Source organism: Hevea brasiliensis, chromosome 8, assembly GCF_030052815.1.
Source record: "Hevea brasiliensis isolate MT/VB/25A 57/8 chromosome 8, ASM3005281v1, whole genome shotgun sequence".
NCBI lineage: Eukaryota > Viridiplantae > Streptophyta > Magnoliopsida > Malpighiales > Euphorbiaceae > Hevea > Hevea brasiliensis.
In genome coordinates, this window is record NC_079500.1 from 98,389,291 (window position 1) to 98,406,792 (window position 17,502).

Sequence of the window (17,502 nt, forward strand, 5' to 3'; positions counted from 1 at the left end):
AGTAAAAATGTTCAAGTCAACAGAGTCATTCACATTTTGGGCAGTCTGCTTAGGGTATTGCTTACCCTAAGCAGCTTTTTCAGCAAATTTCGGCCTGTGGTTGCACTGTCTACTTAGGGTTAAGCAGACCCTTAGCTAATCTCGGCAGACTTGGAGTAAAATGGACTTTTCTGCTCATGCTTGACTTTCAGCTTGACTTGTGCTGCACCTTAAGCACTGTTGCTTACCCAAAGCAGGATCTTAAGCAATTCTCGGCAGGTTTTGGAGTAAAAGCTTGAATATGTAGGATTTAAGCTGTGTTTGACTTTCAGCTTGAACAGGCTTAAAGTTAAGCTTATATGACCTACCCTAAGTAACATTATAAGCAAAGTCTTAAGCAAATTTCGGCTAACTTGCTCTTTCAAGGCTTGATTTCTTCAACTTTCCTCCATGCTTAAAGAACTCCAAATTTCTTCAAATCACTTCCTAATGCACTTATTGATCTTCGATTTGCCACAAAAACCTATCAAAAACAACAAAATTACAAAAATCAAATATAAAGTATCTAAAGTTAACAAATAAGCTAAAATAAAGCTAAAAACATAAAATATACTAAAATATAAGAGCAAAATGAATGCAAAACTACCCTAAAATGCCTATATGAAATGAGTGTAACACAACACAACATTTCTCAAGGCATTATTTAGCATAAAATGCTCCAAAAATGTATTCAAATGAATTTTCTAATAGCAAATCGAAAGTGAAAAGTTATTATGCACAAACCTGATGTGAGTCGCCTCTAGGCCTTGACTCAGTTTGTCCTATCCTTTTTCAGGTCCTTTTCAGCTAAAACACGCAATTTATAGTATTTCAGTATCTCATCTCACAGTAAATCTAATAATTAATTTATATATACTTAATTCTAGCCCCAATATGCTTAAATTAACGTTCTTGGAAATTTTCATTTTGGGGTTACTATTCATGTCAATATGTTGACTTTCTTATGCTTAATAGGTATGAGAAATCCAATTATACCCACATACCACATTTTGGGTGCCAAATTTGTTAGTTTTGATTGTTTCTTCAAATTTTAGGTCTCTTAGGTACAATTTCAAAATTTTCAGATTTGGTGTCCTGTTTTGTACTGTTCCATTGGTCATATTGCTGTTAGAATTTGACAAAGTGTTCTTCATAAAACTTATTCCTCATTGTCTTAACTTTAATTCCCTTTTTGAATCACTCCATTTGAAGTTTTGTAGCCTAAGTTATGACCATTTAAACAGGGATGTCCGGATTGGTCTGCCCATAATTTCTGGGCACCTAATTTGGTTCTAGCAGTTTTGGGTCACTAAATTTGGGTGGCAAAAAGACAGGGTTATGGGCAGAATTTGGGTTGGTGTTCTTCATGAAAGTTGTAGTGCTATGTCATACCTTTCCAATTCCACAAAAATCAGGTCATTTGAACCTGTATAGCTCAAGTTATGGCGTTCATTTGGTTATTTTGGTACAGTGGCAATGCACTACACCCGAGTTTGACCTAATTGTTCACTAAGTTATTGTCATTTTCTAGGCAAGATTCCTAAATGAAAAATAATCCATTATGTGTCTATTTTCATTCTCAATTGGCCTCACACCAATTGAGTTGGTAAATTTCTAGTTTTGGTTCCTAAAAAGGACCTAGGTCAAGCCGCCAGAATTTGATCACTAACCAATCCAAATTGTAACTTGTTTCTAGCAATTCACACACACCACAAAGGGTCACAATTCACCATTTCTCAACTCAACTAAGGTCAATGGCACCAATTGACTAATTCTCTAAATTTTTCTCAATTTTTCACATGCTCAAAAACCCTAATTACATAAATTTAATATCTAATGAAAAAGTATATATCCATGGTCTACATGCCTAATTCAACCTAAACAACTATTCAAATGCATCAGATTCATTCAATTCCATCTACCTTTAATGCTGGCCGAATTCCTTAAAAGTCCCCCAACAATTGTTTCCTTTGATTTTTAGGTTAAAATCTAAGTTAAATTAACTTAATACATATGCATCAAAACTAAAATTTCAAATTAAATTGCTTACCTTCACTTGAATTCCAATTTTTCAATTTCACTCTCTTTTTCCCTTTCTTTTCTTCTTTAAATGCTTCCTCAAGTGAAAATAATAAGTTTTTATGGATTAATTTGGGGACTAAATAGGGTTAAGTGGGAGTTTTAAAGCTTAACATAAGCTTTAATGGAGGTGATCAATGGTGGAGAGAGAAGAGAATATGGGCTGCCAAAAATTTGGAGAGGAAGATGAAGTTTTCTCTTTTAATTTTTGGTTATTTTAAGTCTTTAATAATAGATTTTGACTTGGTCAAAATTTGTAGGAAAATTAAATTGGACTTATGATGTCATAATATGAGGTAGGCATGATGTAATTAAAGGCTTTCTTTTCTTTTTCAATTTTCCTTAATTTTTCATTAGTTCTTTAATTTAATTCTCGATTCTGAAATTTTCATTTCTCTGATTTTGTTGGACAGTTAGGTCAAGAATCACCTCTAGAGGTGAATTGACCAAATTACCCCTCACCGCTCAATCCGGTTTGCAAGTTATTCGATATTTCTTCCAAATCCCTGACCTAATTATTTGACCTGCTTAACAATTCTTTTCTTTGATTTTCTCTTTTCCACTGTGTTCGCAATAGTCCTAAGGACCGTGGCGTCACATTTTCCGGTTTAGAATTCGGGTTAAGACTGACCTCACAGTCACTTCCCAGGAAGGTCACCCATCGCTGTGACTATCGGCTCATTTAACTTTTTATGCTTTGTTTTTCTTATTTATAATTCACTATCTAGTATTCTCTATTTATTTTCATTCAGGGCTTTTCTAGATTTCTTAAACATAGTTCTAATCTTCTTAATTGTCCGGACTAACACTTGTCACCGTAACAGCGTAATTTACCAGGTTATGCAAATAGGAGTGTTATAGTCCACATTTTCTTTAATTAAATTGGTTGCACCTTCAATGAGGTAACAATTCTTATTTCAGCTTGTGTTATTTTCAGCACAAGTTGCGCTACCACTTATGAAACAGGGTACCCCTTATCCACTTTAAGCTTACATATCTATTCTTTATGCGCAAATTAGCCATATATTTTCTGCACAGTATTTGAGAGAATCCATTGAATTTATTGCCAAATTATCCCATTCCTGGCAATCTTTTAACATTGAGGACAATATCCATTCTGAGTATGGGGGAGAGGGTAAATTTTTTAGAAAAATTATTTTTCCTTTTTATTTGCATATAGTGACATACTTATTCATTAATTCATACTTGTACATATTCACATATATACATTGCATATAGCTTCATATACTTAGTTATGCATACTTAGTTGCATATAAGTTCATTATACATTTATACATTCATGCATTTCATTTATTCATTTAAAATTTTTGGATTTTTTTTAAACCAGTCTTTGAGTTCCATAAGTTGCTTATTCAAGCAATCTAACTTGCCTCTAGATGGTTAGTGGAATAAAAGTTTCTAGTTGGGTACAAAGTCTTAAGCATTATTCTTTCTCTTACTTAATAGTTGAAAATTAATATATTCATCTAGATATACAGATTCTGATTAGTTATTTTGAGTTTTTGAGTGTCTGAATAAGCCTTTAAGGAAGAAAATGGTCATTTTCGTCTCACCATTCCTAGAACAAGCATCTTAGATCTTTCAAAGTGAAATTTTTTTAACTTGCATTTGATAAGCATATGATTTAAGCATTTCTTCATATTTTAAACCTCATATTTAGCCTTAACCTACCTTAATTTCATTTCAACCCTTGCAAACCCCCTTGAATCTTAATTCTCTAATTTCTTTGGAACTCAAATCATTTACCTAGCCATAAAACCTTAACACTACCACCTATTTATGAGAATAATGTTTTAGCAATTAAGTGCACATAAAAAAAAACTTGGAGGATTGAAACATCTTGAAAAGTGCTAGAGTAATTGTGAAAAGCTTATTAAAAAAAAAAAAAAAAAGGAGTCACCAAAATATCCCAAAGGTAATTTTGGGTGTGACATGAAATAGGGATAAGTACAAAATGAAAAGAGTATAAAAGTAGTCCCTTTATATAATCATTGTGATAGCACTTAAGATTCATTGTGAATTTCTTTCCTCTTGATAAAAAATAAAAAAATTATTATTAAAAAATATTTTAAAAAAAAGAGATAAAAATAAAAAAAGAGAATATTGGATGCACTTTGAGTTTCATGATTAGTATTATTCTCATATTTTATTTTTCTTATTCCCTTTCTTTGTTAACCACAATTTTACCTTATTTGACCCCAGTACAACTCTTAAAAGACTTAATGATTTTTTGAAAAATGCTTGTTACATTAGTGGAGTTAGATCTTTTATGCTTACATATAGGTTTGGCAATATAATCCTCCATACATTACTCACCATCTATTTGAGACACATTGGCTATCTATTTCATTTAGGTTTGTTTAGGCACAGTTGACTCTTATAGCTGGTTGGTATTTGTTGCTTGGGTTGATTGGTTAATTCTTAGCTATTCTGTAATTATTGAGAGTGATTGCTTCATTCTTTATGCTTTGCTGGTGGAAATTTGGAATGTTGGTGGCTAGAGGTAAGTTGGTTGTTTGGATTATTGATTTTTGTGCTTTCAAAGACTGATTCCATTCCCTTCCAAATGAGTTTTAATGAAATTTTGCTTGGGGACAAGTAAGAGTTTGAGTATAGGGAAATTTGATGCATGCATTTTATATCATCATTTAGGTATAATTTTTACACATAATTTACCCTTGTTTATAGTAATTACTGTAGATATTAGTATATATTTAGTTAATTTTGCCTTTTTACACTTCTTAGTTTAATTTTTGGAATTTATTATTTTGTAGGTTAAATTTTGAAAATTTTGGTGTATTTTGATCAGAGCAGCCATTTGGAAGAAATTAAAGTTGAATTGCAAAATTTTGAAGTTGAGTTAAAGAAACAGAAAGTTGCACAACCCATGACACAGCTTGTGTCAACGGTTGTGTCATTGTCAGATATGAAGTTTTTCTCGGGCAGAAAGTTACACAACTTGCGACACAAAGCGCAACACAACCGATTCAGCTTGTGTCGTTTTAATGAAAATGGCTGACGTGGCACTTTCATCCCTCTGATTTAATACATCACTTTCTTCAGAATCTTCTGCCTTTTTACCCATTCTAGGGCAGACCTCTGAACCATATAAAAACTTCTTTTTCTCTTTCTTTCCACAAGGAGAAAAAGAAGGAGATTTTGCAAGAGAGAGAGAGAGGAGGAGGAGCTCGTAAGATCGTTTTGCAGCAACAGTAGAGGACGTTTTCTGCAACACTCCAGCAGCAGATTGTTCATCATTTTACTGGATTTTTCTTTCCCTTAGCTTAGATTTTCATTATGTCTTCATTTTTATACTTGGGTTTGTCTTGAAACCATGATTTGTGAATAGATCTTTGAGATTCTAGAGATGAGTTTGTAAATATTGCTTTGTATTGTGGTCTTTGAACTGATTTAGTCATTTAAATGAGATTTATTGCATTTTGATTTATTGCTTGTGAGCTTGTTGCCTTGCTTGATGAATGGGCCCTCATTAAGTTAAGTTTTAATCCTTGACAGATGGACTGAAAAGTGAATGTTTGGGATAAATAATCTTGCAATAAACTTAGTTTTCTTAGTGTTAGAGATAAGCTAAGAGGATTAAGGAGACTTTCAAAATCAATTAGAGCTTTAATTGGATTTTGTCAGATTTGAAATACCGTGAAAACATGGTTTGATTTGATGAATACTAACTTTGAAATGCTTGAAAAAAGTTTCAAAGAACTAAAAATTGATTTCTCTCAAAATTGCAATTTTCATGTGTTTGGATAAATTTGGGATAAACTACATGCAAATAATATTGAAAACTCTATCTCTAGAATTATTTTAATTTTTATTGAATTTAAATTTAATTCTTCCCAATTTCATAATTAGCAATTTCAATTTAAATTTTGGCAATCTAGTTTAATTAATTTAATTAATTATTTGATTTAGCTTAAATTTCTCAAATACCAATTTTAAATTTTGAATTTCTTTTTTAATATTTTTAAATTTTACCATTCTAATTAGCTTATTCTTTTATTTACAATTTAAGCACAATTTCCTGTGGGAATGATATTTTTAAAACTATACTACTGTGACCCGTACACTTATTGAAGCTATATCACAGCTAACATCACTCTATATCGAAGAAACGTTTCCATTCCTGGTACTTTTGTGATCAACCTGTCCATGTATTCTTTTCCTATCAGTTTCATGGGAATGGAAATATTTTTAATTTCCACAAATTTGCAAAATTTAATTTCCATCCTGAAATTTTTTTTTTTTTCAAAAAACATGAATCTAATTAATTAATTTTATTAAAATATAAAAATTAAATAATAATTTAACTAGTATTAAAATTTATTGATTAATCTAACATAAAAATTTAACAAAGTGACTAAATAGTTTAACGTAAGCAAAATATATAGATTAAATAATATATTTTTAAAAATATCAAAATTAAATAATTAATTTTATTAAAATATAAAAATTAAATAATTTAAAAAAAATTAGTTATTAACAAAAGTCTGTGGGGGTTCTACTATATAAATTTGACTGATCACTTCATATGAATGATGATATATCCAAATATAGGTTTGTCGTATCTAAAAATTATTTTTGTGTACTCAAAAGGCAACTAGTGATTGGGAACATAAAAATATTCTTGGAAGCTAATTTTTTTCGAAATTAATATATAGATGATCCTCTTTAAGCCTATGAAGAGGTATGAAATCTATCTATTCTTTTTATTATTATTATTGAAAGATAAGTGCACGCACACACCACGTAGGGAAGAATTTATATATACTAAAATAAGAAAATTAATTTTAATATATTATAATTTTTTTATATTAAACAAAATTTAAGAATGTAACTATAAAGGAAATAAACACTCCTTTACCCTAATTTAACCCTTTGTTTGGATTATTCTAATATCTGAATAAGAAAAATGAAAAAAAAAATCTAATTTATTTTATTTTTTTCCTCTCTCCATCTCCCTCCATCTAAACAAAGGGCAAGTGATAGGATAGTAGCATTTAAGCATTATTATATATTGTAGTGATATACCTTTGACAGGAAGTTGATGAGCTGCAACAACATCAGGAATAGACAAGAAAGTCCAGAAGGAGCAAGCACTGGCGCATTGCATCTGAATAGCAGGAATTCCAACCTCAACAGCAACATCATACACAAATCCCATCGCCCCATCTCCTATGATATAGTTAACTGCTGGACTACTCTCAGTCACTATCTTCTTGAAAATTGGCTTGCTCTTCACTGATAACTTTCTCAAACGGTCGGCCGGATGAGGATCTTCTGGCCGATAAACAGGTATGGCTTCAACAGCTGTATGACGAACTAACTAGGCATTCATGGATATCCTGGAAATTTATGAAGGTAATCTTAAAGCCAGCAAGGCTTAAAAGCTCTGCTAGCTTGAGTGTGGGGTTTGCATGGCCTTGGCCTGGGGCAGCAAAGATGAGTATATGAGGAGAAGGAATTGACCATTGCTCCATTTTTCAAGTTTTGGCTAGCTGGGCTGAGGATAAGAAATTTAACAGGCGATTAATGAAAGGGTGGAATTCTGATGGAAGATAAAATTAAAAACTCTATTAGAATCCCAAAAAATCCTTGAAGACGGTGACTTTTTGAATGTGTGGACATAGGGATTCAGATTGATAAGTCTCTCATAGTGTATTTTTATAATTAATAGTTTATTTTTTTATAAATAATTAAATTTTAGTCTGTAATATTTTTTTAAAATTATTTTCAATTATTTAATTAAAATTCAAAATATAAAATAAAAAAAAATTAGAAGAAAATTTTTATAATGTATTGTTAGAACTAATAATAAAAACTTTACGTCCATAATAATTTTAGTGCCTATAAAATTAATATACGGAAGTAATATTAATAATTATTTTTCTTTTAGATAAAATTTGACAATTTATTAATAAGAATAATAAGATAAGTACATCATAATATTCTTATAAAATAAAAAATATAAATATAAATAATTAAAATATTGTGTTCAAAGATAATTTAGATAAAATAAAATAACTTTTCAATTTTAGATAAATAAAGAAATCTTCTGTAATATTGCCATTTTGAAATCTTGTTACGTATATGGCCCACAGAATATATTAAACCATCAAATATCAATAGAGGAACAAGTCGCATTAGCAAAATTTATTGATAGAAGATCATTACCCATATTAAATCACTAACAAAAAAAAAATCAACAACTCATGTTGTATTTTGAATTACCAAAAAAACCTATTTAAATTTAAAAAAAAAAACCCGTTAAGGGGAGAAAAAATAAAAGCTCAATAATAAGGAGAAACAGAACCCCAATACTAGAAAAAGAACCTTAGATCTATTATTTAATAACATAAATCTGAGTAGAGAAACTCAAATCTATTCCAAACAGACACAAATATGAGAGATTATTAAAAGAAAAAAACAATAAAATAATTAAAGATATGACAACAATCATTGTTATCCTTAAAAATTTTTTGTAACAATAATTGCTACTGTCTATAAATTTTTTTTTCAACAACTACAATTTTATTGTAAAATATTTACGGATATAGTTTTATAACAGTAATATACTACAATTTATATATTACTACTATTAATTTATGGCAACAAATTTTACACATTTAGCAATAAAAATTATTGTTACTAAGTCTAATGTTTATTGTAGTGATAGTAAATTTATTTATATTAATAAAAAAATAAAATTAGATATTTATGATGCAAAAATTATAAATTAAAATTAATTTAACAATTCCAATTAATATGTTAATAAAATAAATTATTGAAATTAATTATTTAAAATCATATGCTGATAAAATAATAAATCTTTATTTTATTTTAAAATTGGCACGTGCTAATAATTATTAATTATTTTATATTAATTGTTTTTGTATTAATAGACAGAGAGATATATTAATCCAACTTAACAACATGTTTCTTGAAGGAATCATAATAATTTTATTAAAATGCAGGATACCATATAATATATCGATTTGATATAATACCTAATTTAATTAGTAATATGAGGAAAATTACTTATATATATGTGTGTGAATAAAAATGTATCAAGCTAATGTTATAGTTTAAATGATAGTAAGTTTCAAAATATATTTTGAAGTCTAGGATTAATGTCTTATTCACATCAAGTGTTCAATTTTTTTTTTTTTAAATAAAATGATCTATTGGGTTTAGATTTATTCTAAATAATCAAAAGTTGGAATTCTGATGAAAAGGAAAATTACTTCATTAACAAATTTTTATTGAAAATTTAAATTGTAAAATTTTGATTAAATTTAAATCTCAATTGAGACCCAATAAAAAAAATTCTTTACAAATTTATTAAAAGGGAAGAAATTTTTTTTTTTAACTATAAAAAGGGAGCTTTTAGAGTCTAGCGGTCATTCCCTGGGCTTAGGATCCGTAATTAAACAGTTTTATTAACTCCTGATTTAATTCTCATAAAGAGAGCCTAACACCGAATTATAATAAATTCTGAAAAAGTCATAAATACAAGCTATTCATAATTTGAGTGTTACAAATACAAACTGTGCAGAATTTAAATTTAAAGAAATGTGTGAAAAATAGAGATTAAAATTTAAATTTTTAGAGATTAGTATAAGCTCATATGATTTAGAAATTTAAATTTTGATAATTTTTTAATTTAATGAAAGCTTAATATAATGAGCAACAATTAATAAAGCATATAATAAGACATATTTTTAATTATAAAAATAATTATCATAAAAATTCCCATAATTCAATTCAGTGAGTCTTCTTCTTAAGGACAGCAAGTGGTGGGTGGGGGAGTTTGGCTTTTTTCTTACATGTTCTTTGTGTTCATTTTCCTCGATAGGCTAATGCGTCCAATTAAAGGCATAATGTTGCGGCTCTACCTGTCGGCTCTGGCTGTCTTGCTATGCAACATATGCTCCGAAGGACTTCTCTCAAAGATTTGCTTTCCATACAAAGACAAAATGCTTGTCTCGATAATAATTAATAAACCACAAATTTGTTAATGGTTTTATTATTATTATTATTATTATTATTATTATTATTATTATTATTATTATTATTATTAAATAAATATTTAAAATAAATTAAAGCAATAAATAAAGTATTTTTTATAATTTATTTTAAAATTATTTTTTATCAATTAAAAAATTATATTATTTTAATAATTTTTAAAATATCTACATTATGACCATATTAGCAACCATAATAATATGATATATATTTTTTTTTATCATTTTAATAAATGAAGTTCATTTTAAATACGTCTTAATTAAACATATAAACTGTTTAAAAATTAATTTTAAATAATTTTATTAAATAATTAATTATGTATTTTTAAATTAATTTATAAATTAAAAATTTTATTTTAATTCAAAAATTAAACATTAAACGTGAATAGTCAAATCACACACCTTCCAAATCCAATTTATCATTAAGTAACGTAATTTTATTACATAATTGCCTTTAGATGGTGGCAGGAACGATTTCCCTATTTCCCCTCCTTCTTTAATTCCCTTTCATTGCCTCCTCATTTCCTCTCTTCCCATCGCCGAAACAAACTCCACCCCATTCGTCCACCGCCCCCACCTCCCCTTCTTCTAGTACCTCCAATTCTCTCATGAATCTGATGATGATAACACAAGAAGCACCGGTACCGATATGGCACTACTGTGTCCTTTCTCATAACACCACCGCCACCACAACCGCTATCACTGATACCCCAATCCAAAAACAGAAACCCAACGAACCAAATAGCAATGCTGGCATTGATTGTGCCACTATCAAAGTTGTTCTCTTATGTGAAAAAAAAAAAGAAAGATATTTTCTTAGTTAAAAAGAAAAGAAAATAAATAATATTTCTTATTTTTTTTAAATATAAGAAAAAATAAAAAAAAAGTTAGAAGAAATATTTACTAGATATATTAAAATTCTAAAATTATTATTTTTTACTTAAATTCTCTTGAAAATATAGAGAATAAAATTATAAATTCGTGATAAACTTTTCTCTCTTAATTTTTCCTCTTTAGATAATAATTTATTTTTCTTATTTTTTTTTTATTTTTCTTTTCATCTAAACAAGAGTAAAGAAAATAATAAATAAAAAAAATATTCTTTATTGTGACAAGTTATCCTTGTCATTATCGCTGGCATATGCCTTCTTGTTCATCAACCTTATGTCCTCGATCAGACGGTTCAGACAACAAGAAGAAGATCCATCTTCTGATACGCTCTTTCTTGCTAACTCTTGCATCCTAGCCGTTGACTTTACATACTCATCCCTCCTATCCACCATCAGATCATTCACCATCTTCTCCACAACTCTTCTATCACATACATCCTTCATGTCCAATCCCAGCTTCCAAATCTCACTCACATACCTGCTATTCACTTGCTGATCACCAAAGTAAGGCCAGCAAATCATAGGCACACCAGCCGCTATGCTCTCCAAGGTAGAGTTCCATCCATTGTGTGTCAAGAACCCACCAATTGCCTTATGTGCCAAAACCTCTTCCTGGGGTGCCCATTTGACAACGTATCCCCTTTCCTTTCCTCCCTCCTGAAGCTCCTCAGGAATTTCTCCAAGATTATCACCATCTTGGTTAATAACAGATTCAGGCCTTATAACCCATAAGAACTTCTTCTTGCTATTAACAAGACCGTACCAGAATTCCATGAGCTGGTCTCTTGTCATAATTGTGGAGCTACCAAAGCTTACATAGAGTACAGATTGCGATGGCTGGTTATCTAGCCATGTGATGCAGGTCCCGTCAACTTTCCAGAGACTGTTCGAGGATGAATACAATTCTTGCTTTCCGATGCTTCTTAGTTTTGTTTTCAGATGCTCATGGAGAGGTCCAATTGTGTAGATTTTAGGATAGCGAGTGCGTATTTGGGAAAGTATTGGTCCTTCTAGCTCTTCAAAGGTGTTGATGATAAGTGCTTGGGATTTTCGTATCTCGTTGGTGATGAAGAAGAGATTAGGGTCTGATATGTCGCTAACTTGACAGAAACCTGCTGGAAGATCTCGGCATCGGAGAAACGTTTCCATTCCTGGTACTTTTGTGATCAACCTGTCCATGTCTTCTTTTCCTTTCAGTTTCAAGAGATTGGACCCGTAAGTAATACAATTGAATGGAATAAAGAGATCATTAAGAAAAGGATGACATATAATAGTAGGAATACCTTTAATAGGAAGTTGATGGGCTGCAACAACGTCAGGAATAGAAAAGAAAGTCCAGAAGGAGCAAGCACTGACGCAATGCATCTGAATAGCAGGAATTCCAATCTCAACGGCGACATCATGGACAAATCCCAACACCCCATCTCCTATTATATAGTTAACTGTTGGTTTACTCTCAATCACCATCCTCTTAAAAATTGGCTTGCTCTTCACCGATAACTTTCTCCACCGCTCAGTCCGTTGAGGATCGTCTGGCCGACAAACTGGTATGGTTTTGAATTGGAATCCATGATATTTGGAGAAACGAGCTTCAACATCCGTATTACGAACTAGACGTTCATGTACATACTGGAAATTTATGAAGGTAATCTTAAAGCCAGCAAGGCTCAAAAGCTCTGCTAGCTTGAGCGTGGCGTTTACATGTCCTTGGCCTTGGGCAGGAAAGATGAGTATATGAGGAGAAGGAATGGACCCTTGTTCCATTTCTTTCAAGTTTTAGCTGCAGATAAGAAGTTTAACAGGCAATTAATGAAGAGAAGATAAAATTAGAAACTCCAATCGAATCCCAACCAAATAAAGAAAAGAAAAGAGTGTTTCTTGTTGTCAAACCAAACCGACTAGAAGTCAGTAACTTTGAATGTGTGGAATAGGAAAAATTATACAATAAAATTGTAATTGTTGATGATTATGGGATATGAAAATTCATGATAATTAATGATTATAATAAATTTATTATATATAATAATTATAATAAAATTATTATATATATTTCATTAAATAAAAATTTATAGAACAGGGATTGAAGTTTAAAAATCTCATAAAATTAAAAATGGTATATTTTTATAATTAGTAGTTTGATTTTTTTAGTAATTAAATTTTATATAATAATTTATTATAAAAATTACTTAAAATACAAAATTCAAAAATTTTATATTCATAATAACAAATTTATTTATATTAGTGGAAAATAATTTTGATATATTAAAATTTTGCAAAATAATAAATGAAAAAAGTTATATAACTTTTACATATAAAAGATTATAAAATTAAAATTAATTTAACAATTTAAATTAATATACTAATAAAATAAATTATTCACATTAATTCTTCAAAATTATAAGTTCATAAATAAACCTTTATTTTCTTTGAAATTGTCAAATGTTAATTATTTTATATTAATATAATATAAATTAAATATGTTTGAAAAATCTTTATAGTCATATTTATATAATAATTTTAAAATATTTTAATTTATATATTTAAAAATAATTCTTAACAATACTTTCAATAATAATAGATCTTCACGACATGATAAAAAAAAAATTAATAAACTCTTTATCACATGATAATGAGTGCAAGTAGTGGAGAGTTCCAACTTGAATTGTGAAGTTTTGATTGAGTTTAAATTCCAACTGAGACCCAATAAAATTTCTTTCCAAATGGACTAAATGGCAAGAGCTTTGAGTTTGAAGGATGCGAGACAAATGATCCTTTCCTTGATCATGACTACTAACTACTCATGTGAGGTAAGTGATGAGCTCACCTGCATTAAAATATATATATATATATATATATATATATATATATATATATATATATATATATATATATATATATATATATTTAAATTTTAATAATTCTTAATTTAATGAAAGTTTAATATAATAATAATAATTAATAAATTAAATAATAAAAATAATATTTTTATTATAAAAAAATTAATACCAGAAAAAATCCTATAATTTTATCAAGTTAGTCTTACAAGTTCTTTATTATGACAAGTTATCCTTGTAAGTATCACTACTATATGCCTTCATGTTCATCAACCTTATATCCGCGATCATACGGTTCAGACAAGAAGAAGAAGATCCACCTTCTGATACACTTTTTCTTGCTAACTCTGCCATCCTAGCTGTTGATTTCACAAACTCTTCCCTCTTATCCACCATTAGATCATTCACCATCTTCTCGACAACCCCTCTATCACACACATCCTTCATGTCCAATCCCAGCTTCCAGACCTCACTCACAAACCTGCTATTCACTTGCTGATCACCAATGTAAGGCCAGCAAATCATAGGCACACCAGCTTCCATACTCTCCAAAGTTGAGTTCCATCCACTGTGTGTCAAGAACCCACCAATTGCCTTGTGTGCCAAAACCTCTTCCTGGGGTGCCCATTTGACGATGTATCCTTTTTCCTTTTCTCCCTCCTGAAGCTGCTCAGGAATTTCTCCAAGATTATCACCATCTTGGTTAATAACAGATTCAGGCCTTATAACCCACAAGAACTTCTTTTTGCTATTAACAAGACCGTGCCAGAATTCCATGAGCTGCTCTAGTCATAATTGTAATGCTACCAAAGCTTACATAGAGTACAGATTGCGATGGCTGGTTATCCAGCCATGTGATGCAGGTCCTGTCAACTTCCCAAAGACTGTTCGAGGATGAATACGATTCTTGCTTTTCGATGCTTCTTAGTTTTGTTTTCAGATGCTCGTGGAGAGGTCCGATTGTGTAGATTTTAGGGTAACGAATGCGTATTTGGGAAAGTATTGGTCCTTCTAGCTCTTCAAAGGTGTTGATGATGAGTGCTTGGGATTGTCGTATCTCTTTGGTGATGACGAAGAGATTAGGGTCTGATATGTCGCTAACTTGGCAAAAACCTCCTGGAAGATCTCGGCATCGGAGAAAAGTTTCCATTCCTGGTACTTCTGTGATAAACCTGTCCATGTCTTCTTTTCCTTTCAGTTTCAGGAGATTGGATTGGACTCGTTAGTAATACAATTGAATGGAATAAAGAGATCATTAAGAGAAGGATGATACGTATATAATAGTAGGAATACCTTTGATAGGAAGTTGATGAGCAGCAACAACGTCAGGAATAGAAAAGAATGTCCAGAAGGAGCAGGCACTGATGCAGTGCATCTGAATAGCAGGAATTCCAACCTCAACCGCAACATCATAGACAAATCCCATCGCCCCATCTCCTATGATATATTTAACTGCTGGGTTACTCTCAATCACCATCTTCTTGAAAATTGGCTTGCTCTTCACTTCCATTTCCTGACATAACTTTCTCACCCAGTCGGCCGGTCGAGGATCTTCTGCCTGACATTCTGGTATGGTTTTGAATTGGAATCCATAATATTTGGAAAAACGAGCTTCAACATCTGAATAACGAACTAGACGTTCATGGATATTCTGGAAATTTATGAAGGTAATCTTAAAGCCAGCAAGGCATAAAAGCTCTGCCAGCTTGAGTATGGAGTTCACATGGCCTTGGGCTGGGCCAGGAAAGATGAGTATATGGGGAGAAAGAATTGGCCCTTGTTCCATTTTCAAGAATTAAAAACACCAATCGAAACCCAATGGAAAAGAAAAGAAAAGATTTTTTTTAACGAAGGACTGGAAAAACCACCAAGAAAGGTTCTTCTCATCTTCTTATCAATCCAAATCGACAAGAAGAGACTAACCCTTTTTTTTTTTTTTTTTTTTATCAACAAGAGAACACTAACTTTGAATTATTGTAACTGACAACCTCACGTGACATGCATTACTATAATAATAATAATAATAATAATAATAATAATAATAATAATAATAAATTATTATATTTTTTATTAAATTATATTTTTATTAAAATTATGTGTTATATAAAATAATAATAATTTAATTATAAATTTAAATGTAATATAATAAAAAAATAATATAATAATAAATTTTAAAAATATAAATGGATGAAGATGTTTAAAAACTAAATAAAATTAATAAAAAATATAAACTATCTAATTAAATTAAATTTATTTAAACTTTATTATTTTATTTTTTAAACAAAAAATTTGATTTACTTATATTATGTTTTTTTATAATTTAAAATAATATTAATTTTCATAATAAAATTACATAACTAGATTAATGAAAAAGAAAATTATTTATAAAATTAGAAAATAAGATAATTTTTAAAATGTATTTTATTGTTTAGTACATTATCATAATAATATTTTTATTATCATTATATTGATATTTTGAAATTTTATATTGTCATATTGTTTAATAAAAATAGTTATGAAGCCTATTTAATATATTTAAAAAGTATTTTCATTTTTTTTAAATAATAGATATAATAACTTGATTTTTTAAAAAATAAATTTTAATGGTATTTTAATATTGTCTAATTAATTTGTAATTTTATAATATTTTTATTCGTACATTATTTTCAATGTTTATTTAACCAGTGTTCTCCTAGTTAAGTTATTATTATTATTATTATTATTATTATTATTATTATTATTATTATTATTATTATTATTATTATTATAAGCTTTATCATTTGATTAATATATATTTGTATTATTATCACTAATTTAATTATATTGTGATGTTAGTTTAATAAATATAATGTTAATTATAATAATAGTTAATAAGAAAAGAAAAGATAAGAAAAGTGATGGGAGATGGGGCTTATGATGGGACTTGTAATAAGAATTTTGGAAAAAAAAAAAGAAGAATAAAAAAATGTGGTAGGTTTCTCCCCTCCCAACCTTCTTTCTCTCTCCTATCTCTCACTTCTCCCTCTTTCTTTTTTTCTTCTCAGGTGAACCACCACCTACCGCTAGCGACACCCTCAAACAATGACACTACTTCCAATGACTACCAATGGGCCATGAATGGAGGCTAGGACCACTAGAAGTGGCAGCAAACGAGGAATGAGAGAGAAAAATGCACGCTCGAAGGTAAGAGCTTTCTGATGTGATTCCAGGCGATCTAACGTCGGATGGACGTGATTCTGGTAACGTTGGAATCCTTGTTTCATGAGCTTTCTTTTAGGACAAATTTTGCATCAAATGATGGTCGGAGGAAAAAGTTATAAAGGAGAGAAGTTTTGAGTTTTTCATGCTTTCCGGCTAAGTCCCTACCAATCAGTGACTGGAATGGATGATCAAGCCTAGTAATCTTCATCTAATCTTCATATGCTTCAATTTGACACCAACCATACCTTGATCGGAGGTCGGATTGAGAAGATACTCATTGGATGGCATATACTAAATTGGTCGATATCGAGCGATCAGAGTAGAGTTTTGATAAACTATTTGCGGATCTGTCACCAGCAGCTAATGGGCATCTCGGATATGTAGTTGGATCAACGATAGCTCATCGGTGCTTGGGACTGA

General features: G+C 29.8%; 1 protein-coding gene and 2 pseudogenes across 1 annotated transcript; all 3 read right to left on the bottom strand.

Moving 5' to 3' along the window:
• Positions 1–7,613, bottom strand: part of LOC131182172 (7-deoxyloganetic acid glucosyltransferase-like) — a 137,279-nt pseudogene extending 129,666 nt beyond the window's left edge.
• Positions 7,614–11,260: 3,647 nt separating this feature from the next.
• LOC131182173 (7-deoxyloganetic acid glucosyltransferase-like) lies at positions 11,261–13,016 on the bottom strand. The gene is made up of 2 exons (XM_058150841.1): positions 12,331–13,016; positions 11,261–12,237 (listed from the first exon to the last, which is right to left on the bottom strand). Exons 1-2 carry the CDS (start codon positions 12,809–12,811, stop codon positions 11,261–11,263), a joined length of 1,458 nt encoding a protein of 485 aa, XP_058006824.1. The 5' UTR covers positions 12,812–13,016.
• Positions 13,017–14,100: 1,084 nt separating this feature from the next.
• LOC131169069 (7-deoxyloganetic acid glucosyltransferase-like) lies at positions 14,101–15,682 on the bottom strand (annotated as a pseudogene).
• Positions 15,683–17,502: the final 1,820 nt, after the last annotated feature.